This window comes from Sciurus vulgaris, assembly GCF_902686455.1.
Source record: "Sciurus vulgaris genome assembly, chromosome: 1".
In the NCBI taxonomy this organism is placed as follows: domain Eukaryota; kingdom Metazoa; phylum Chordata; class Mammalia; order Rodentia; family Sciuridae; genus Sciurus; species Sciurus vulgaris.
The window spans coordinates 101,549,022-101,571,502 of record NC_136461.1 but is presented as its reverse complement, the minus strand read 5'-3'; the positions used below and the strand labels follow the sequence as shown (position 1 = coordinate 101,571,502).

At 46.7% G+C, this 22,481-nt stretch overlaps 1 protein-coding gene across 1 annotated transcript in view; it reads right to left on the bottom strand.

Moving 5' to 3' along the window:
- The window catches only part of MOV10 (Mov10 RNA helicase), a 24,444-nt gene extending 1,963 nt beyond the window's left edge, over nt 1-22,481 (bottom strand). Inside the window, exons 1-17 of the mRNA XM_079135245.1 lie at nt 22,433-22,481; nt 22,115-22,331; nt 9,511-9,714; nt 8,979-9,214; nt 8,519-8,777; nt 6,828-6,962; nt 5,999-6,167; nt 5,067-5,221; nt 4,624-4,800; nt 4,360-4,507; nt 3,792-3,950; nt 3,240-3,343; nt 2,971-3,068; nt 2,658-2,874; nt 1,538-1,655; nt 1,138-1,329; nt 855-929 (exon numbers count right to left, since the gene is read on the bottom strand). Coding sequence (XP_078991371.1) covers nt 855-929; nt 1,138-1,329; nt 1,538-1,655; nt 2,658-2,874; nt 2,971-3,068; nt 3,240-3,343; nt 3,792-3,950; nt 4,360-4,507; nt 4,624-4,800; nt 5,067-5,221; nt 5,999-6,167; nt 6,828-6,962; nt 8,519-8,777; nt 8,979-9,214; nt 9,511-9,714; nt 22,115-22,251 — 2,583 coding nt within the window. The 5' untranslated portion in view covers nt 22,252-22,331; nt 22,433-22,481. The remainder of the gene's footprint in view (nt 1-854; nt 930-1,137; nt 1,330-1,537; nt 1,656-2,657; nt 2,875-2,970; nt 3,069-3,239; nt 3,344-3,791; nt 3,951-4,359; nt 4,508-4,623; nt 4,801-5,066; nt 5,222-5,998; nt 6,168-6,827; nt 6,963-8,518; nt 8,778-8,978; nt 9,215-9,510; nt 9,715-22,114; nt 22,332-22,432) is intronic.

The following is a 22,481-nucleotide window of genomic DNA, read 5'->3' as shown; positions in this document are numbered from 1 at the left end:
AATAGGTGGGTTTGAGGGGAACTTAAGGGGCAAGTCCTGCCCCTTGGAGCTTGAGCTGAGAGGATACACTGCTGATTGTCGATCAGTGGCTGAGTTCTGCCACAGGGGACAGGAGGCATGCTCAGGAAGCAGAAGTCTCAACAGCACAGCCAGCTATGGGATCGGGGCCTGTGAAGTGTTCAGAGCAAAGAAAACAGTGTTGCAAAGAACATGGTAACTAGAAGCAGACTTTCCTGAAGATAATCAGTGAGTATTTAAAACTAAACAACCCTGGGCCCTAACCCAGACCTCCTGATCAGAATTTTCCAAGGGAGAGGACGCCAAATCTTGAAGGAGGTTTCAACATTGGCTGTACATCAGAATCACCTGAGGATCTGTAAAAAATACTAGTGCCCTGGCTCTGCCCCCAGAATCGGTGTTAATTAGCTGGGCAGGGCCCTGGGAGTATTAAAAGCCCTCCAGGTGATTTTTATCTGCATTTCAGTGTTGCGAATCACCAACTCAGAGCAAGTGGTAAGCTACTGAGGGTGGAGGTAGGGCAACAGTATCACATGACAGGTGGGGGTAGGCTGTGGCGTTTGGACTTCATTCTTAGGGCAAAGACCTCAAACCAGCCCAATCACAATGATACAGGAGCCTGTTAAACATGCAGGCTTCCTGATCCCATGCCAGAACTACAAGCTGGGACTTTGAGAAGCAAGAGGCCTGGGGAGAAACCCAGTTCCATCCCAAGGCAGGGGAGATAGGACAGGGACATGGGCTGGACTGGAGCGGTGGCACAGGAGCTGAGGTCTCTGAATTGGGGAAGTGAGGAGTACAAAGAAGGTGAGAGTCAATGTGGAACAGAGTGTCACCTTCAAATCCTTGATGTCATCCAGTCCCCGAAGCTCCCTGTCAAGTTTGGTGATGCAATAACGGATTTTTTCCACCTGGAGGAAAGGGAAAGGTGTCTTTCTCTCATGCTGTCACGTCAATGCAAGAGGAAGCTAGGCAGGAGGCCAGGGAGCTGGGGAGCAAAGAGGGAGGAAGCAGCTGACCTCTGCACTCTTCTAAGACATGGGGCAAGCAAAGGCCAGGGCTGTTAAAGAGTTATCACCTGGGGGCGGGACTCAACCTTGTGGGAACTGAGGGCCTGACCTGCTTCCGGTATGGGGAGATGACTCCAACGCTTCGTGGGCTCAGTCGGGCTTTCCCCTTCTTAGAGGAAGGGGCCAGGAGCAGCTTCAGGTAAGAAGTCACTGTGGCAGCCTCTTCTGGGTTGAAGAAGGACGGGCTATTGCCCTCACGCTCATCTTTGCCCATCACACCATGGAAGATGATGGGAAATCCCTGGTCATGGAGTCAGAAGAAACCCTCAGCTGGACTTTCCTGCCTCTCATCCCTCCCACTCTGAAACCCTTCCAGGAAATAGAAGCTCAGGTCAAGGTGACAACTGGGGGGACTTCTGGTGTCTGTTCACTCAAAGCCTCTTCCTACCTTCAGTATGGAAGTCAAGATATGGGGGTGGGGGCCTGGGCCCTGCTCTGTCCAGCCTCACCTGCCGAGGCAGACCCTCCCAGCGGCAGAAGCGCTCTCGATCCACCACATCTGCACAGGCCTGCAGCTCTCCATCATAGTAGAGTTGGTTGGGAATGTCCAGGATGGTGGGATGAGACCTGGGAGGCAGGAGGAAGGGAGAGCCAGACCAAGGGCTGGATTACTTCTGTCCTGCCCTGGGGGGACTTAGCTCTACTGGCCTTGGGCCCACACATGACCCTCCTGCTTCAGGCATAGCAGAACACATTCACCTGCAACCTCTGCTGCCAGGCATTGCAAACCACATAAAGCAGAATTTGTGGGTCCACAGGGATCCAGTGATCAGCCAAACTATTATTTTTTCAAATTTACTTTTAAAAACTAAGAAATTAGGGACTCATTCTCAGGTTTCAATTTTGCCAAGGAAAGGCAGTACAAAAACAATGTATCACTTCCTATCACCATTATTTGAGAGAGTATGTTAAATCCAAAAATAAAAGAAGTAATGACAAATAACATTTCCTTTCTGCAACTGCCCTATCTGGTACTCATCCAAGCATTTTTGATGTCTGAACTTATTTACTAAAAGAAGTATATAAACTGAGCGTGGTGCTGTGTGCTTATAGTTCCAGCTACTCAAGAGGCTGAGGCAGGAGGATCGCCTGAGGCCTGCCTAGGCAACAAAGCTGAGCCAGTCTCCTAAAAAACAAAATAGGGCTGGGGATGTAACTCCGTGGTAGAGTTCTTGCCCGGCATGCCTGTGGCCCTGGGTTCAGTCAATCCCCACCACTGCAAAACAACCAACCAACCCCCAAAGTCCTCTAATTTGAATGATAATACATTTATGAAAAACACTATTATTGTTCTCATTTCTCATTGGACTGCCTGGAAACGTCATCTGAGACCCACATCAAACATCCTAGTGTCTGACCACCCCCAATATATAAATAGGCTTACTAGTCCAGGATGAAACCACTTACTAAGTCTCAGGGACAAAAGGGATGGGGCTAGAGAGGAGACCTGCTTTAGTCTTTCTGCATCACACAGGCTCTGAGCACCAGGAATGCAGACCACAGCCTCCAGCTGGGGTGCAGAGGGTGTGAAGGCATGAGCCAGGAGTAGCGGTGAAGGTGTGGGGCTACCTGTAGTTGCGTAGCAGCTTGGTTATGAACTGGGGGTCATAGCCATCAGGGCCCTTCTTGTACAGGGCATTGTAGGTGAGCAGCCGCTCCAGCAGCGAGTACCCCAGCCCATACTTCTGTGTCAGTGGGGAACGCAGTACAGGTCCTAGCTGCCGAGGGTCTCCAGCCAGCACCAACTGCCCTCCTGGATTGCCTGTTTCCTTAACTTCCATCAGTCCTAGAAGGCAAGGGTGGTATGGGGAGAAAGGTAAGTGGTGGGACCTCCCCAACCCATGCAGGGTAGTGCGCTTACAGCCCACCCTCAGCCCCTCACCTGCTATGGCCACCAGACTCTCAGGTTCCATGCAGTGGCCAGCCTCATCGATGAAGATGTGTGTGAAGTGATCGATGGGAAACTGGGCTGACACCAACCTGGGAGGTGTCAGGCCAGGCAGGGGTCACCCCCAGGCATCCAACTACCAAACCTGAACACTAAACCAATCTGGTCCCTCACCTCACCCCCCAGGAACCCTTATTCCCCATCTTCCCAGCCCTCTATCCTTTTATTTACACTTAGGATTAAGAGACACACACACTCCGCACCTGCTGGCAGTGATGAGGGTGGTAATTAAGACGCGATATTCCTGCAGTTGCTTTTTGGCAGGAAACACATACTCCCCCTTTTTTGCATCCCAGTTACAGTAGGGCTGTGGATTGTAAAGGGACAAGAGGAATCAGTTCTACCCATGCCCACCCTCACTCTGACTCTGGGCAGCTAAAATACTTTAGCTACCTCCCCCGCTTTTGGGGGGGGGTACCAGGGATTGAACTCAGGGGTGCTCATTAACCACTAAGCCACATCCCCAGCCCTGTTTTGTATTTTTTAGAGACAGGGTCTCACTGAGTTGCTTAGTGCCTTGCTTTTGCTCAGGCTGGCTTTGAACTCATAATCTTCCTGCCTTAGCCTCCAGAGCTACTGTGATTACAGGTGTGTGCTCCCAGATCCTCCCACACAGACAAGGAAACTGAGGCCCAGAGAGGGGTTTTCACCCATCCATGGTCACAGAGAAAGGATCCAAGTCTCTCTGGTTTTCTGGTTTGCCTCAAAAGTCTCTCAGGTATCTGCCATTCCTTGGCCCTCTACACTTCCCTTACCTTAATGTCCTCAGGTACCATTCGGATGTCCCTGCTGGGGGCCAGGAGGCGGTAGATGGAGCTGGGCAGGTGGATTCGGAGCCGCTGACAGAGAAGGTCAGCACCCGAGTTGGATGGAGCGCAGGCCAGGATGTGAGCTTTGGGCAAGTGCTTCACCACCTGAGATGTGGATAGGCAGAGTGCAGGAAGCAGATTCCTGAGATTCTGGTGACTCAGGCTGGGGTAGTACAGCATATGCCTCCCATAGCCAAGGGAGGTACTGATACAAAAGGCAAGTTCTATCCCTGAGCCCTGCTAGTCCACTTAGCACTTTGATGCAGGATAACAACTGCAGTAAACACCCAAGTCCATGAAGACTGAAATGCAAATGGTGACTCCAAAAGCCATACAGTGCCCAACCTATACAACAGTGCTCAATAGCCACACTGACCCTAATTCCCCACCTACTTTTGATGGCTACTTAGAAGTAGGAACTTTCAGGGAATTGAAGGAAATGAGAATTTGGGGATCACTGCTCCATGCTGGGGGAATCAAGAGTACAGGTCCCAGGTTTATACTCAGGTCTCACCTGCTTAATGGCCTCCACTAATGTGACAGTCTTGCCAGTGCCTGGAGGCCCAAAGATGATGTAGGGGGCTGGACGTGTAGTACCCATAACAATGTGCTTCATGGCCTGCAGCTGCTCTGGGTTTGACTCCAGACTCCGGTCATACAGCCTGGCAGGGAGGCCGGGAACCGAACTTCAAGTTATCCAGCATCCAGAAGTCTCTAGTACTCCATCCCCAACGCCCACGCTCCAGCCAGCCCCAGAGTCCCCTGCCCTCAGTCTCACTTGAGCTTCACATCTGAGGGCAGCAGCGGGACCCCACGCGAGGCCACAGGAAAAAGCATGGGCCACAGCAGCCAGCGACCCGTCAGCTCCAGGGCCCGATGCTGGACCCGCAGGGGCTGCCGGTTGAAGGTGAAGTTCACCTTGAAGGTCAGCCCATCCACAAATCGGCTCAGGAGGCTTTGGACAGGGAGAAAGGTGGAGAAGCTCCAGTTAGGTGGGCCAAGCAGTAAAAAGCCAGGACCTCCCTCCCATTCACTCTTTCCAAGACCTCCATAAAAGCTCTCTAGGAGAGGAAACTGTTCAGGTGGCTCAGGGTCCCTTGAAGAAAAGCCTCTGCCCTGTGCTTGGGAAGGAGCTTAAGAAGAGACCTCTCTTCTCCCCTGGCCTGAGAGCGAAGACTGAAGAAGACTGTTCTAGCAGCTCAGGGTTCCCCCATGACCCACCTCATAGAAAAGCTCAGTTTGACACGGTCCAATTCCACCTTATGCACAAAGCCCTTGTAAGTGACGGGGTCCTCCTGGTGTGTCTCAGACGACAGAAGAGCAAACAGGTGGTCACCCCGCAGCACTGAGGGGCGGCTCTCGGTCACGCCGGGAACCTGCAGTGTGAACATAAGCAAGCTTCTGTCCCAGGGATGGTTACTGAACGGCCCAACCCCCAGGCTCTCCAGATCTCTAGGGGACAAGTACTGAGGCTCTGGTCTTCTAACCCCAGACTCAGAGAGTTATGTCTTCCCTGTACCCCTTTTCTTTCCTCCAGATAAGGCAAGAGTTGGGGGAAGAGGAAGGAGACAAATCTTCCCAAGTTGCTCACAGGTGCTGAGCCCAGGAATCCAGAGGTACTACTTTAGGGCCTGGCAGCCACCTTCCCACTCTACCCAGCTGCCCTCTCACCAGCTCAGTTCTGACTCTACCTTTAAAATCTTCTTAAAACTCATTTCCTGCAGTAATCTCGCCCTGATCATCCTTTTTCTCCCCCTTCCCACCTGCACTTGTGTGCAGAAATTGATTCTCATGGGTAATTCCGGTCTAAGGTGTACACATTCAAAATCTGTGAGCTAGAAAGGGCTCTAAGAATTATCCAGCCCAGTTCTATGCTTTTCAGATAAGGGACCTATGGCTCAAAGAAAGCAAGGATCTTGCCCAAGGTCACACAGTCCACGGCAGCAAAGTCTGGACTAAAACCCCAGTGTCCTGCCCTGACACCTCTTTTTGGGCAAAGGATGCCCACCCTATCCCTTGCTGACCCCTCTGGGACAAGAATCACTTCATCCTTCTTCTAGGTTTGTCCTGTTTTTAGGAACAGTGTCCTACCATGGCCTTCAAAGGTTAGCTGACTTGAGCCCACCCTCCCTGCACCTGATTGGAGCCCCAACCTCCAGTGTGAGCAGCCTGGGGTTCTGGTCCACGGGGTCCCAGGTCATGGGCACTGATTCCAGGTCATAGTGCCGGATGTCATGCTCCATCTGTAGCTCCTCCAGGTGCAGCAGCAGCCGCAGCTTCACCTCATAGTTCCTCCACTTCAGGGCTGTCTCCAGCTGGGCCCTGGCAGTGGTGCGTTAGGGAATAAAGTGGAAAGGGCAGGAACAGGACAGGTCAAGCACTCCCGTGACCAGGAGCACTACCCTCTCCCATCTGCAGCTCTGCAACCATGAACACATCAGGAAGCAGGGAAGACCAGAAGGGCAGAGAAGTGGTTGGGGGTCAGAGGCCTTGAAAAAGGGGGTCCTGACTCTTGCTTGGATGTCCCGACCCCAATCTCACACCTGACTTGCATATATGCTGTAGATCTTATGATGGAAACATTCTCCCTCAGATCCTCCCCCCGTGACTCACACCCGTCAAATGTCATTCCCTGTTCAAATGTCACCTCCTCAAAGAGGCCAGGACTAACCCTTCTCTGCAAACCAGCACCAATTCATCCCCTTACCCTGCTTTAGTTTTACTTTAGCCTTAGTTGATTCTTCAAAGCACTCATCACAATATGAAATGTACAAGATAAATGTTTTAAAAGAAATTATCGATGATCCCTGTTCCCCACCAGAATGGGCAAGGCCCATCTGGAACAGCACCTGGCACACGGGGTGTGCTCAGCAAGGGCTAACGAATAGAGCCCAGGAGGCTGATGACAGACATCTGGAGCAACAGGAAGAGGCCAGCAGGGAAGACAAAGGCAAGAGTGTGGTGCAGAGGGGAAGCACTTACTTGATCTCAGCAATCTCCTTTGGAGCAGTGAAGATGCTTGTTCCCTGAAGAAGGATGGGGAGCAGCTGCCTAAGGCGGGGGGGTGGGTAGTAGGTCCCCAGTGCCATACTTAGCTTCAAGTCATAGCCCTTAGCGCTGCAGAAGTGGGGGAAAAAGCCATCATAAACATGGAACCTGTCACCTTCAAGACTCTGGGAATGCCCCTCCATGGAGGATGCACAAGGACCTTGTGATGCCATTGCCAAAGGGTGTCGACAGCCTCTGCCCAAGTTCGTGGAGTTCACCAGCTCACGTGGCTGCGTGGTCCAAGGCTGGACTATTTTTAGAAAGCCCAACACTTGGGATATTTTTAAAATATTATTTATAATACATTTTCATTATTAAAAAAGAATATGGTAAAAAGTTATAAATACATAACATTTTTACTATCCAGGGACAGCCAATGTTAATTTTTTTGGTATATATCCTTCCAGATTAATTTATATTATATTATATTATATTATATTATATTATATTATATACACATATTTGTTTTTGTTTTTGGGTACTGGGGATTGAACCCAGGGGCCCTTTACCACTCAGCCACATCCCCAGCCAGTCCTTTTTAATTTTTTGAGACAGGGTCTCAGTAAATTGCTTAGGGCCTCACTAAGTAGCTGAGGCTGGCCTCAAACCTGCAATTTTTCTGCCTCAGCCTCCTAAGTCACTGGGGTTACAGGTATGTGTCACTGCATCTGGTACATATATACTGTTAACGAAATATGAACAATGATCTAACTGTGAAGGTCCTATTACATAGTTTGCTTTTATAACATAGTATTTTGTGACTATCTATTTTGAAAAGATGTTTACATATGAGTCCATTCACATGACATGTCCAAAATAGTGAACTTTATGGAGACAGAGATCAGGTGAATGGGTGCTAAGGGCCGAGCAGGTGGGTGAGCAATAAAAGGATGGTAGCTAAAGGGTATCGGGTCTCTTCTTTGGGGTAATAAAATGTTCTAAAACTGACAGTAATGATAGGTGCACATATCTGTAAACATATTTTTTTTAAAAAATCACTGAACTGCATGGTATGTGAATTATTTTAGTAAAACTATTTTAAAAAAGAGAGGAATCGGGGCATGGTGGTACATGCCAATAATCCCAGCGCCTTGGGAAGCTGAGACAAGAGGATCAAAAGTTCAAGGCCAGCCTCAGCAAATTAGCAAGACCCCGTCTCAAGATTAAATAAAAAGGATTGGGGATATAACTCAGTGGTAAAAGGCCCTGGGTTAAATCCCCAGTACTACCCAAAAATTTTAAAAACTTTAAAAAGAGAAGAGAGGGGGCTGGGGATGTAGCTCAGTGGTACAACATATGCTTAGTATGCATGAAGCCCTGGTTTTGACCCCCAGTCCCACCAAAGAGATAGAAAGAGAGAGAGAGAGAAAGAGAGATGTATCTATAACAGGCTGCCTGATAATCCATTGCACAGTGGAAATATTTTAAAAATGTTTTCATACTGTCCTTGGACCTGCTACTCTCCTGCAACTTGCTTCCTAGGTAGAAAAGGTCTCTGAGACCCAGAGGAGGGAATAACCCACAGTCAGTAAAGGAGGCCCTGGCTCCCAGTTCTGGGTTTTCCCCAAGGGCCCACACTACTGTGATCAGGACACATCAAGTCCAGACAGCCTGGGAGGGATTACCGGTCAGGTCTTTCTCCTTCTTCTATCCGGTTGGTCACCACAGGGTTTCCAGTGATCCGAGTGCGCTTGAAGGGAGTTGTGGGCTTCAATTGTGCAGCCAGGGGGCTGTGGGCGACGGCAGCCAAGAATCGGGCAATGTAGAAAGTGCCAGCTCCTTCTGAGCCGGACTCCCCAGGTCCCAGCAGCTCCCAGAGCACTGTGGCTGGGAAGTAGCCCACAAAGCTGGTCTTACAGTGCACGTGGAGCTCATAGCATTCACCTGCAGGAAGATGGCTGAATGAATGGGAGAGGCGGAGGAAGGGCGGGGACCCTCCCACCTACACACTAACCCGACATTCCCCCAGACAGCCCCATCCTGAGGCAGGAGACCACTGTATAGCCACAGTGTGCTCTACAAAGTTGCAGTCCTGCTAGGACAAGCCCTGCCCAAAGAAATCCTTCCCTTTGGAAGCCCACTCACCAGGGCCTAGTGGGCAGGGCAGCTCCTGGTCGCCATAATAGAAGGCAAATTGGGGTGTCCGGCAGAGTGGGAAGAGGTGAGTGAGGGTAACCGGCTTGTTTCCTCCGTTCCGGAGCCTCAGGGTCAGCACCTCCTTGCGGTTCAAATCCAGGCGGATAAGGAGCTGCCCATCTCGGGCTTCATGGGGCCCCTGGACTTCCACGTCCACCCCATGCTTCCCGTGAAGATACTCAGCCCTGGGGAAAGTGGGAGTCAAGGGTGGGGGCTGGGGTAGGAGGGGCCTGGATTGGGGGATGCCCCGGGGGAAGCATTAGGCTTGGGAGGCTGGCAAAGTGCCAGCTGTGCTTAGGAAACCCACTCCCACTCATAGGCCAAGCCCTCCACCTGCTTCCCCATTCCTTGTAGAAAGGAGCCTTACCACAACCTGAGGCAACCTAGTCTTTCCTTAGCCAGACAGACCCTTCCCCCATGCCCCGTGCAACATACATACACACACACACACACACACACACACACACACACACACACACACCTGTCATAAAAGATCTTGGCTAGCAGTGACTTGTGGTGTTTGCTGATATCTGACCCCGCCTTCATTCTCCTCTTTTCTGGGAACCGCGCGTCAGTCCAGCGGTCGAGTCTGAAGAACCTGACCCGAGTCTTGGTGACGTAGGCCAGATTTGCAATCTTCATTCCATACAGCATGGAGGAGAAGCCAGGGGCGGGGGTCCCAAAGCTGCCAGAAGCAGAGGAGACTGGGAAGTGATGGAAGGCAGGGCCAGGGGATGGGTGGTGGTGGGTGAGGGTGAGGCGAGGGCTTCTGAGGCTCACTCTGTGCTGGACACACCAGCCCTGCTGCAGAGCAGGCTGGGGCTCAGGGACAGAGAGATGCAGGCTGGGGATAGGAGAAATTTTAATGGCTAAGGCAAGGCAATGGGACTTCCCAAAATAAAACTGGTTTAATCAGCAAGTTGTGGATTATGCACTTCTAAGGAGAAAACCCCACCATGGGTTGTTGATTGGGAGGACTTAGTAAAGAGAGAGAAAGGAACAGATTTTTTTGGGGGGTGGTGAGTGGGGAGCAAACTTTGGGACAGAAAAAAAAAAAAAAACCCAACAACCCAATGGAAAGAGCTAAGGCCAACGGGGAGCCAAATAAGTTGATTCAGAGGAGTAGATATGGGGTGCCGCCTGTGGGTGAGAGAGGGGATCAGAGAGAGTAGAGATGTCCAGAGTATGGGCAAGGTGGCTGATCAGACAGCAGATTCCACCCGAAGTCAAAGGGTGCAGGTTGGACCCAAGCAGGAAGGGAAAGGGTCCTTCTCCAGAGATCAAATAGCCTGGCTTTGTGCCTAGAGAGGTGAAGACAGGGAAAACTGGTCAGCAGGACAATGACCTCAAGGTTCGGCGCCTGGAATTCAATTTAGTCAACTCAACAAGCACTTACGGAGAGGCCTGTTAGGTGCCAGACACTGTGCTAGATGCTGGGGGAACCAAGATGCAAGAGGCCCAGTCCTGCCTTGAGAAGCACTCAGCCTGATCCCAGAGATTCCAGGGGTGTGACTGCAGCGCAGCCTCTAAGGCTCCCAGGGCAGCTGACTGGGCCAGCCTGTGGGGAGGGGCAGGTCTCCCAAAGGTGAATGGGCACTACCCAAGCACAAGAGGGCAGGCAAAGTGAGCCAAGGTGAGGGGAATGCCAGAACTGGGCTTGACCATGCTACCTGGGTCAGACCCGGTAGTTCACCTCTCAGAGCCTCGCTTTGCTCCGTTATGAAATGGGGACAGCAAGGCTTGCCTCCTTTAAAGGGTTGCTGTGAGCCTCACCCAAGATAGTAGCACTGCGGCAAACCACTTAGCCCAGCGCCTGGCACGTAGGAGACCTCAGCAAGAGTGAGTGATGATTAGTATCACATACAGTTTGGTTGTACTAGAGTGAAAAGTGCGAGGAGGGGAGCGGCAGGAGGCAGCAGAGGTGGGCAGGGACCAGATCATGCAGTTTTGACCCTGAATGCCGGCAGTCCTTCACTCCCCTTTCCTGGTACCCAGGAGCCCAAAGGCACTCCAACATGTGGCATACTTGATGGACACGTTCAAGATCCAGACGGCGGACACCCTCCCTTGATGTTTCGTAGGGATGGAAAGCAAATCTTCATCCTAAGAATTATGGTAATCCCTATTAACTCTTGAAGCTAATATGGTCCTCTCCATGGGTATATGATAAGATCACTGATGGCGAAGACCATTTCCCTGGTGCCCCCTGCCTGTAACTCTGCCCCTCTCCTTCACCCCAAGCAAACAAGAGCAGTATCATTCAGAAAACTGAATTGGCTATGATTTGTTTTAAAAAGATAATCAATCATTTGAAAGCATTATGGAAAAAGATCAATAAATGTTAGCTACTATTATTAGTATTTGTATTAGTAGTAATAGTAGTACTAATAGTGGCAGTAGTAGGAGTAGTAACGACTTACTTTCAGCCCTTGTCAGAGGCTACCCTGCTGTTACAGAACCACTGCAGTTGGTGGGTTTTAAGCAGGGGAGTGGCAAGATCATATTTGCATTTCAGATCACTCTGGCATCAGGATTGGAGGATGGATTTGCTGGAGGCAAGACTGTAGGCAGGGAGACCAGTTAGAAGAAGGCCATTGCAATTGTCTGGTTAAAAGATAACAAAGGCCTGAACAAGGTAGTGATAGGACAGAAAAGGGGCCAGATCTGATCATATTTAGAATGTCAATTAGCAGAATTTGGTAACTGATAGGAGGGAGAACACAGGTTGGGAAGAGGAAGGAGTCTAGGATACCCATATCAATGGCTTGGCTTTGGGAACCATCCCTAAGATAGGAGGCAAAGACAGGAGCAGGAGGAGGTGGAGGAACGGATCGTGTCATCTGGATTTGGACATGCTGGGTTTGAGATTCCTGTGGTCCAAAGGCAGCTCTGCCTCTGTGAGTCCGAAATTCAGAATTTAGACCAAAGTCAGGGTCAGTGCCTAATGTTAGGGAGTCCTCAGGTGGTACTCATAACCAAGGAAGCATTTGGGATCTTCCGAGGAAGGAAGAGAAAACAGAAGAAACCCTCAAGAGAGGGAGGAAAATCAGGAAATTTCTCAAAATCAGGTGTCAGGTCCAAATGCTGCTGAGGAGTCCGATAATAAAAGGACTGAAATCTAGAGACCACCAGTAACTTTCACCAGGGCTCCTTAGTCTTTCAATCACCAAGTTCATGGGTTGGGGCACCAACTAAAATGCTTACAAAAGCCAGGTATCTTAATACCTGCAGCCCTCTCACATGGCTTCTTCAGTCCCACTTCCAAGTCACCAGTATAAGAATGACTATATGTCCCTCAAAACTGTAGCATAAGAAAACAACAGTGTAGGCACTTTGAAATGTGGCTCTGGGCTCCTAGGTCAGTGCTGGGAGAAAAGGGGGCTTTGTGGGACTGAACAAAATGGGAACAGCACGCCCAGCCTATAGAGGATAACTGCTCCTCAACCCCAGACACCTTGTGGCCGACAGAGGATGCAGGCCTAAGATAGCCTGATCTTCTGACTTCTGGGAGAAGACAAAATTGAAATTTTAATGTGAAATCTATTTTTGGAAACTTTTGCATGGGCACAGAGGTATACAGAACTCATCTTTGCAACTTCTACTATGAATGTGAGCCCTTGAATACTTCTCAAATAATTCTGTTACTCCTATCAAAATTAATTTATCCCTGGTATAAAATAGTGATGACCATTAAAATACGTTTTTTAAATCACAAACTTAACATTATTGCTTTTTTTCCGGTTACCAAGGACGTTTAACCACTGAGCCACATCCCCACCCCTTTTTATTTTGAGACAGGGTCTCACTAAGTTGCTTAGGGCCTCACTAAGTTGCTGAGGATGCTTTGAACTTGCGATCCTTTTCTCAGCCTCTTGAGCCATTGGGATGGCAGGTGTGCACCACTGCGCCTGGCAACTCCTTACTGTTGAACCCCACCCCTATCCTTGTATTACATACATGTAGTCACTTCGATTTCTAGGGAAAACTTTCTAGGCAAGACTGAAACCTTGGTTTTAAATGTTGTTAAAAAAAATAAACATTTTTTGCTATTAAAAACATTTTTATGACAAGAAGTACTATAACTATAAACAGGCTGGGAGTGTAGCTCAGTGGTAGAGCACTTGCCTAGTGTGCACAGAGTCTAGGTTCCATCCCCAGCACTGAAAAAAAAAAGGAATATAAACAAATTCAACAGATAAACACCAAAAAGTATACTTGAAATGCAGATGACAAAGGGTTAACTTTACAAACTGACAAGATGAGTAATTTGATAGAAAAGTTGAATATTTAATTTGAAGAACAAATCTAAATGATCAAAAGAGTATGAAAATGCCCCAAATGAAGAGAAATGCAAACTAAAATAAAAATGAGATCTCATTTTATTCCCATTAGGTTAATAAAAAAGAAAAAATAGTTCTAATATGAATTGCTATTACGTTTATGGAAAAGTAAATTCATACATTGCTGGCAGAAATGTAAAGTATTATAACTTTTTTGGAAAATGCTATGGCAACATTTATGATCACTGAAAATACAGGTATCCTACTTATGCATGGTGGGGAGCATCAACAGTCCCACTACTCCTGACCTGGAGGTAAGAGGATCACTTATGCCCAAAGGTCTGAGGGCACCATGGGTAAATAAAATAAAATACAGGTATCCTATTAAAAACTGTATTAAAGACAAAGCAAAAAAAATACAGGTATTCTTTAAGACCCAGGAACCTATTCCTAGGAAAGTATTCCATGGAAAGAAAATTATCAATGGATATTGACATATGGACAACTTCACAGGGATACTGAAATCATTCACATTTGTCTTATTTCCAGTTGTGAATCAATGTAATGATGGCTGACTAACCTGTAAACACACCATAGAATATTATGCAGCCATTAGAAAGAATGCATCATACCCAGTCACACGGCTGAAACGTTAAAGGACTTCAACACCAAACACTGACAAGGCAACTCTCTCACTGCACTGCTGGTTGACCTCCCAAATAGTATAATAACTTGGATAAAGATATGAGGGTTTCCTGTAAACTAAACATATACCTACCCTATGACTCATTAATTCTACTCCTACATCTATCTCCAAGAAAAATGACAATTCATGTTCACAAAACAATTTATTTGTGCAAGATGTTCATAGCAGCTTGATTCAAAATAACCTCAAAAAAAAAAAAAAAAGGCAGAAACAGGAACAGATACACAATACACTGATTTATACTCATATAATGGAAAATTCAGTGAGAAAAGGAACTACTGATACACACATCATGGTGAATTTCAAAAATATGCTGTGCACAAGATGCCTTACACAAGAGAGTACAAACTACAGGATTCTATAAAATGAAGTCACTAATGGGAAAAATCAGAGCAAGCGCTGTTTGCCTCTTGGTGGGGTATATGTGAGGACTGACTAGGAAAGGGTACGAGGGACTTTCTGGGGTGACCAGATGTTTTGCATCTCCATCTGGGGAATTTAAGTGTAACATTCAATGAGTCTGCAAACTCAAAGAATGTTAAACTCTTTCCACTTCACTGAATGTAAATTTTACTAAAAAGAAAAAAAAAAAAAAAGGGAGTATAGCTCAGTGGTAGAGTGCTTGCTTAGCACGCATGTGGTCCTGGGTTTGAACCCCAGCACTACAATTAAAAATAAATAAATAAATAAAACTGAAGAACCCTGATGGCACACCTGTAATCCCAGTGGCTCAGGCAGCTCAGGCAGAAGGATCACAAGTTCAAGGCCAGCCTGGGCAACTCAGCAAGGCCCAATCCCCAGTACCAAAAAAAAAAAAAAAAAAAAAAAAAAAGAGAGAGAACCATAACAATATTTGAACTCTCAATGATAAGCATGTCTATGTGTTAAGGGGGAAAGGGTACTGATTATAAATTACTTATAGATGGATCATGAAAAATTAAGAGAGAGGGATAGATTAATAAGTAGATATGTAAAATGCTATTTAAGAAAAGTGAGGAGTGTGCCTATAACCCTGTAGCCCAAACTTACTGGAAGGCTGAGGCACAAAGACTGCAAATTTGACCATGGCCTAGGCAATCTAGCAAGACTGCCTCGAAATGAAATTTTTAAAAAGAGCTCAGGATGTAACTTAGTGGTAGAACACATATGCCCAAGGCGCTGGGTTCAATCTCCAGTACCAGGAAAAAAAGAGAGAAAAGTAAAGTGAGATGTTGAAAACATGCATGATATAATCCCTTTTTATTTTATTTATTTATTTTGTAGTGCTGCTAGGCAAGTGCTTTATCACTGAGCCACATCCCGAACCCCATAATCCCTTTTTTTAATAAAACAATGACCAAACCCTGCCCCCCCCCCAAAAAAAAACCAAAAACCTGGGTGATTACCTGAGTGTAGGATGGAATGTGGAAATGGGATGCTGATATGCAGAGAGGCTCACAATTAAAAGGATATATGATGATCCCAAGTGTGTAAACATACATAGGTATAAAATAAGCATGAATGCATAAGGAGAAAAATGGAAGGTTGGTCACCAAAAGTATTAAAACAACACATTTAAATAGGACAAATGTCCAAGATAAAACATTAAAAGTCTTCATTCCTGCACTGGTGACTACTTGCTTAAGAATGTAAATCAAACAAATTTCCTTTTTTTTTTTTTTTGAGGTGGTGGGGATTGAACCCAGGGCCTTGTACATGCAAGGTAAGCAATCTACCAACTGAGCTATATCCCCAGACCCCTCAAATTTCCTTTTTTTCTATGCATATAAACACACACACACATAATGAGATAATAGATACTATCCACACTATTCTGCAGAAGGCCTTTCCACCACCACGGTGCTCTTCCGTGACCACATTTTTCAGAGGCTCCTTGTTCTTTCTAATCGCTGCAGAGGATAGCATGATATAGATACATGTGATGTATCCATTTCTCCAGTAACACACAGTTAAGCTGCTTATGATTTTTGGATATTCAAAACGTTACAGTAATTATCCTTGCACAAAAATCCTTGTCCTTACAGGCAAATGTAACTGACAAATTCCTTGAAGTAGAACTACTGAGTCAAAGTTTACAACTTGGATACGTTCTGCCAAGTTGTCCTCTACACAGTTTGTACAGATTTATGTTCTAACAAGAATTTGAGAATGCCCTTTTCCTAGTCTCTAACCCTAGAAATTTTCAATTTTTAAAATTCTGTACATTCTGGTGACAAAAATTGGTAGCTTGTTTAAATCTGCATTTTCCTATCACTAATATAGTCAATGATTTTTTTTTCCTTCTGCCTATCAGTCATTTGTATTTCTTCTGCAAACTGCTTGTTCATATCCTTGTCTCATTTTTTGATGCCTCATTGACTATTCTCCTTGCCTCTGGCTTCGCATCCCTTCTCTGACCTATCCCCAATAGGATTATCAAACACAAATCCCATCATGTCTTTTCTCAATTCACAACTCTACACAATACAAAATTAAGTCTAACCCTTTTATAAGGCACACTCAGATTTTCCATGGTAACAATAATGCAAACACAACATCACCATCAACATGAACAGAAAACTTTTTTTTTTTTTTTCTACTGGAGATTGAACCCGGGGGCACTTTACCAAGGACCCGCATTTCCAGTCCTTTTTTATTTTCAGACACTGTTTCACTAAGTTGCCCTGGCTGGCCTCCAGCATGTGATTCTCCTGCCTCAGCCTACCAACTTGCTAGGATTACAGGTGCACACCACTATGTCCAGCAACAGAAAACTTTATTGAGTTCTTACTGTATACTGTTCTAAGTACCTACATGCATTATCTCTTTTTCTTCTTTAATCTTTTTGTTTTGTTTTCCTTTATTATCTCATTTAATCCTCCAACAGTCCTTTGAAGTAGCAACTATTATCACTCAATTTTACAGAGGAAGAAATTGAGGTACCAACTCTCACACCATGTCAGGCCTCTAGTTAATTCACCCTTAATGGTACTTTATCTGTTCCTAGCCACTTGAATCAGTGTGCACCTCCACAGACTTTCCTGCCCTTGCGGACATCCTTAGTCTTCCTTGCTCTGTTCTTGGTCCCTGTTTGTTGCTTGAATGATGACTCATCTTTTTAGACCCAGTTCAGAAAAGGCCAAGGGCTACATGAATGGTTATCTCAGAACATAACATCAGATTTGGAAGTGATCTTAAAGGGACGTTCAGTTCCATGTTTTACAAACTCTGGGTTGCTTCCTTCACTAGTGGTCAAGACCAGGATTTTTTCTTATCCTGGGGATGAAACCAAGGAGCACTTTACCACTGAGCTACATCCTCAGCCCTTTTTATTTTGAGACAGGGTCTGGTAAATTGCTTAGGGCTTCGCTAAACGATCCAGGCTGGCCTCAAACTTGTGATCCCTCTGCCTTAGACTTCCAAGTTGCTGGATGGACCAGGATTCATATAAAATTAAGATAAAATAAAATAAAAATATCAGAGGGCAGGGAGTGACGCTATGTATTATTTCAGGATCACATATTGTTTTGTGAAAGTGATGTACACTGTGGCTAGACGTCCCAAGCACCAAGTCACTGTCCATGCCAGAAGCCAGAATGATCTTTCTAAAATCCTACTTTGTTAGTCTCCTACTTTGAAACTTCCTATGCTTTCATATTTCAGTTAATATTAAAAACAAAACAAAACAAACAAAAATCCTCATGTCTCCCCGTGGGCTGAAGGTCCTGCAGATCCATCCAGCTCCTACCTCCCTCTGGTCTCCTGTTAGCAGGTTCTTCCCAGGTCACCCCAAGCCTTTGAACGTGTAGTTCCCTCTGCCCAGAATGCTCTCCCCTTGCCTCTTGAACCTGCTAACTCCTTTCAGTCCTTTAAGATTCTGCTCTAGCTTGTAATCCCAGTAGCTCTGGAGGCTGAGGCAGGAAGATCACAAGTTCAAGGGCAGCCTCAGCAACTTATCGAGGTCCTAAGAAACTTAGCAGGATCCTGTCTCAAAAAAATATATTAAAAAAGGGCTGAGGATGTGGCTTAGTGGTTAAGTGCCCCTGGGTTCATTCCCCAGTACAAGGTGGAAAAAAAAAAGAAAGAAAGAAAGAAAAAGAAAAATTCTGCTCTAAAATCACTGCCTCTCTGAAACCTCTAATTCCTAGACCAAATCAGTTCTCCAAGTTATTATACACTCTCAATGCACACTGGATTTTTTCTTACAAGCACTCATATGTTAGTAATTAAAAAGTTATCTGTTTAATTGCCATCCCTTTCCATAAACAGATTCCTTCTGTGTATCTCTACCTGGCAGTTTTGCTTTGCTCATAGGAAGCACTAGGCCAATATTTGTTGAATAAAATGAGCCCAAATTAAGAATCATCATATCTCAGAAACCTTTCAAGATACCCGTCCTTACTCCATACAACAGGTTCCTAATCATCACTATACCAAGAAGAGCTGCTACTTATAAAGCCTGTGTAACATGCTAGGAATGCAGTGCAAAGCAAATGACAGCTCATTTGGCTTCAGGCAACCCTTGAGAGAGAGGCATTATTGTACATACTCTTAAAATTGGGGAGATGGAAGATTAGATAGATGTTCAAAACCAAATGCAACCACTATGTGGCAGAACCAGAACTGAACTCCAGCTACCTCAATGCCAGACTTGCACTTTAGTACTGGATTGCATTTGTCTAGACATCTGACATTCCCTACTAGATTACAACTCTGGAGGCAGGAACCAAGGCACAAGCAAATAGTACAGCCTCATTAACTACATTTACTACATGGATAAGAAGAGATGGAAAAAGGAAAGAGTTGACAGCAGAGCATTTCATAACACCATAAACTACCCAGTTGGAAGAGATTTATCCCTCCCAGTGTGTTGCAATGTCCCTAGAATTCCTGACAACAGTGACATACTATCCCCCTTGCCCATTCTCTTGTAGGTCAACGCTACTAATTCAGTTGGCGGCTGTAAGCATTTATTGAGCATCTACTATATTCTCTATGCTGTGACTGAAGGCATATGTAAACATGCTCAAAGACAGAAAATCTGAAGTCAGGCGGAGGACTCGCCTGTAATCCCAGTGACTCAAGTGGCTCAAGCAGGAAGGTTCCAAGTTCAAGGCCAGCTTCAGCAATTTGGCAAGACTGTCTTAAAATAAAAAATAAAAAAAGTGCTGGGGATGTAGCTCAGTGGTAAAGCACCCCTGAGTTCAATTCCCAGTACAAATAAAATAAATAAAAGAATGCCTAGGATAGTTCTCTCTAACCACAATAGAAAGCTCCCCACCTGGTGGGGAGGAAGGGCATCTTGACAAAGTCTATTTTTGCCTTTTGGAGTGACAAAGGAGCATAACATTCTTCACTCTGACAGTCTATAAAATATTCAAGAATAAAAACTAACTTGTCCTTTCTGTTTTTTCTCTTTTTAAGGCAAACGTTTCTGTTTCTTTGACTGGGTCTTATAATAGGATATGAACCTCCTCTTTTGTACTAAAATTTTATCTATCCTTCAAGGACAAGGTCAGCACCACCATCTATACCACGTTCTAATATTTAAAGGGAGTACTATCTTTTTGGGGGAGGATATTTTATTTTATATTTTGGTTCACTGTACACAAATGGGGTACAACTTTTCATTTCTCTGGTTGTACACGAAGTTAGTCACACCGTTTGTACAATCATATATGTACGCAGGGTAATGATGTTTGTCTCATTCCATTACCTTTCCTCCCCCCACTCTCTCCCCACCTCTCAGTTCCCTCTACACAATCCATCCCTTCCTCCATTATTCCCTTACCCCTTCCCTGCTTATGCATAAGCCAATCTCAAAAAACCAAAGGCTGAATGTTTTCTCTGATAAGTGGGAGTGCTATCTTATTTGCATAAAAAACAAGTGCATACAACATGTTACTCAGAGGATTAGCAAAGGCAAGGGCCCTGGGTCCATCCTCAGCACTGCAAAATAAATAAATAAATAGCCCTCACGGTTGTAGGCTTTGTAGTCCCAGCTACTCAGGAGGCTAAAGGCAGGAGGATGGCTTGAGCCCAGGAGCATGAGGACAGCCTGGGTCAAGAACCCATCTTAAAAAAAAAAAAAAAGCCTAAAAATTACTTTAAAAAATCCCCCGACTCACCCAGATACGATAATGTACAGAATACATGGTTTTCAGTGTGCAATTCAACATAGCTTGTTTTCCCCCAGTAATGAAACATGTTATCTATCTTCAGTTTAGACTCTCCTTTATGAAATGATAGCCAGGCTCCTTTGAACCCTCTGCTAGACTGTCTATTATCTCAGTTTTAGCAACAATTCTAAGTTAGTTGAGTGAGAATATTCTCACACTTGATATAAGATCACACTTCACATCTGATGATCAAGTTCCTCATTTTCCACCTTTGATGCATAAGTCTTGGGTCTGCCTTTAACAGGAATCCTGTAGGTCAGTTTAGCAAGAATCAACCCTCACTCTTGATGCTGGCCCTCGTAGTAAATTCTTATAGACTGACCCCTTCATCTGGCTCATTGGCTATAAATCCCCAGCTGTCTTTGCTGTGTTTGAAGTTGAGATCGATCTCTTTCCCCTACTGCAACAGCCCTATTGCCAAAGAAGTAGCTGGCCTGTGTTTAGAGCCGTGTTGTACTTTGGTGACACAGGCAAATTCATGCACAGAAAGTATTGATATGATGTGATTGCTTTCTTTTTTCTTTTTTGTTTGTACTGAGGATTGAACCCAGGAGTGCTTTGCCCCTACATTCTCAGTCCTTTTTATTGTTTGAGGCAGTGTCTCACTAACTTGCTGAGGCTAGCCTTGAACTTGCCATCATCCTGCCTCAGGCTCCAGAGTTATGGAATACAGGTGTGGACCACAGCACCTGGCCTCCAGCACTTTAATCATCTCTATTATCATTCTCTTAATTTTATCGCCTAGTATACTATGTTGTATACACAGATATTGTATGCATATCACAATCTTTATTGCTCCCCTCGGGATTGTGCTTTTTTCTTCTTCGTAATTCCCAAAGTGCCTAGCACGGTATGAGGGCATGAAGCAGTCCTTGTCATATTTGCCCTTTCCTCAGATGGTTCTCAAACCCATTAATATTCATCTAAAAATGTGATATCCATTACTGAAAACGACATTTCAGATATGATCTATTTGGTCAATATGAAGAATTCCCTACCTCCTCCCCCACCCCAAACCATATTTCTATTAAGTCTAAGACCTGCACAAAACCATGGCAGCCGTATCTCACCCATTCTGGCCTTCAGGTCTGCTACAACACAAAGTCTTTTTTAGGAGATTTGTTATTAAGCCCCCATTCCCACTCCTGTATTTATTTGTACAATTCTTCATACTCATCCCTGTTAAACTGTTCTTGGTTTTCTGCCCAAGGCAGCAGCCTGTTGATAGAGGTGTTTTGGAAACACAATTCCATGGTTTGACAGAAGTCTCTTTGATTTCCACTTGGGTGGTAACAGGAAAAGGAGACGAAATACCTTCAAGCCACAGGGCAAAAGGGGCCTCCAGGAGGCTGTCCCTGGCTCTGGGTCTCCATGGAGAAGCCACAGGTGCTAATGGAGGTTTGGTGCCTACGTAGTTTGTGCCCTTTTTTCTTTCCAGGGCTCCCTGAAATTCTCCCTCCTAGGATGGGTCTCTTCAGCTCTCCCAGACAGCGGACCCCCCGGAACCGCAGCCCCTCAATACCCTGGTGGCGGTGCCCGCCAAGCCCCCGTCGCCAGACAGCGCCTTCCTCGCGCTCCAGCTGCGCTGGGCCCCTCGGCAGGCGCCCCTCCCCCACCGCCAGCACCGTCCCCGGGCCCGCCAGCAGCGCGTGGGCACGAGACCCCACTCCCGGCCGGGTTCCCGGGGAGAGGGCGGGCGCCCCGGAGGCTCTCTGCGGGGACTCAGCACAGGGGCCCGGCCCGTGCTGAACGGGCGGGCTCCGGGCGGCGCTGGCGGGGCGTGGGCACAGCGCGGGAGGGAGGTCTGCGCCGCCCCAGGACTGGCCTGAGCCGCAGGGAGCTGCGTCCTCCAAGCCCCGCTGCGGACAGGGTGGCCCCCGCGCGGGGTCTTGGCGGCGCGCTGGGCCCGCGATTCGGGGCCAGGGGTGAGTCGGCCCGTACCTGATCTTGAAGTCGCGGTTATAAATGGTTCGCAGCCGCTCGCGATCTGTCTCCATGTCCAGTCCTCGAACGACTAGGAAACTCTCGAAGCACTGGCCCGTCTCCCGGAGCTGCCGGCAGCTGAACTTACTGGGCATCGTGGCGGCGGCGCGGCCCAGGCAGGAGGGTCCGTGGAAATGAAACTGAAAGTCGCCGCCGCGGCTGGAAGTTGGCGGCCCTGCGGTGAGGGTGCAGAAGGGGGAAGCCCCCTACCTCTGACCCCTGATCCTGCAGGGTCCCTTCTCCCCACCAGGCTTCCCTCCTCTGTTCTTTTCCTACCTGAGCCTTCCCTTCGGTCTCTTCGTCCTATCCCCTCCCCCTCTTCGCA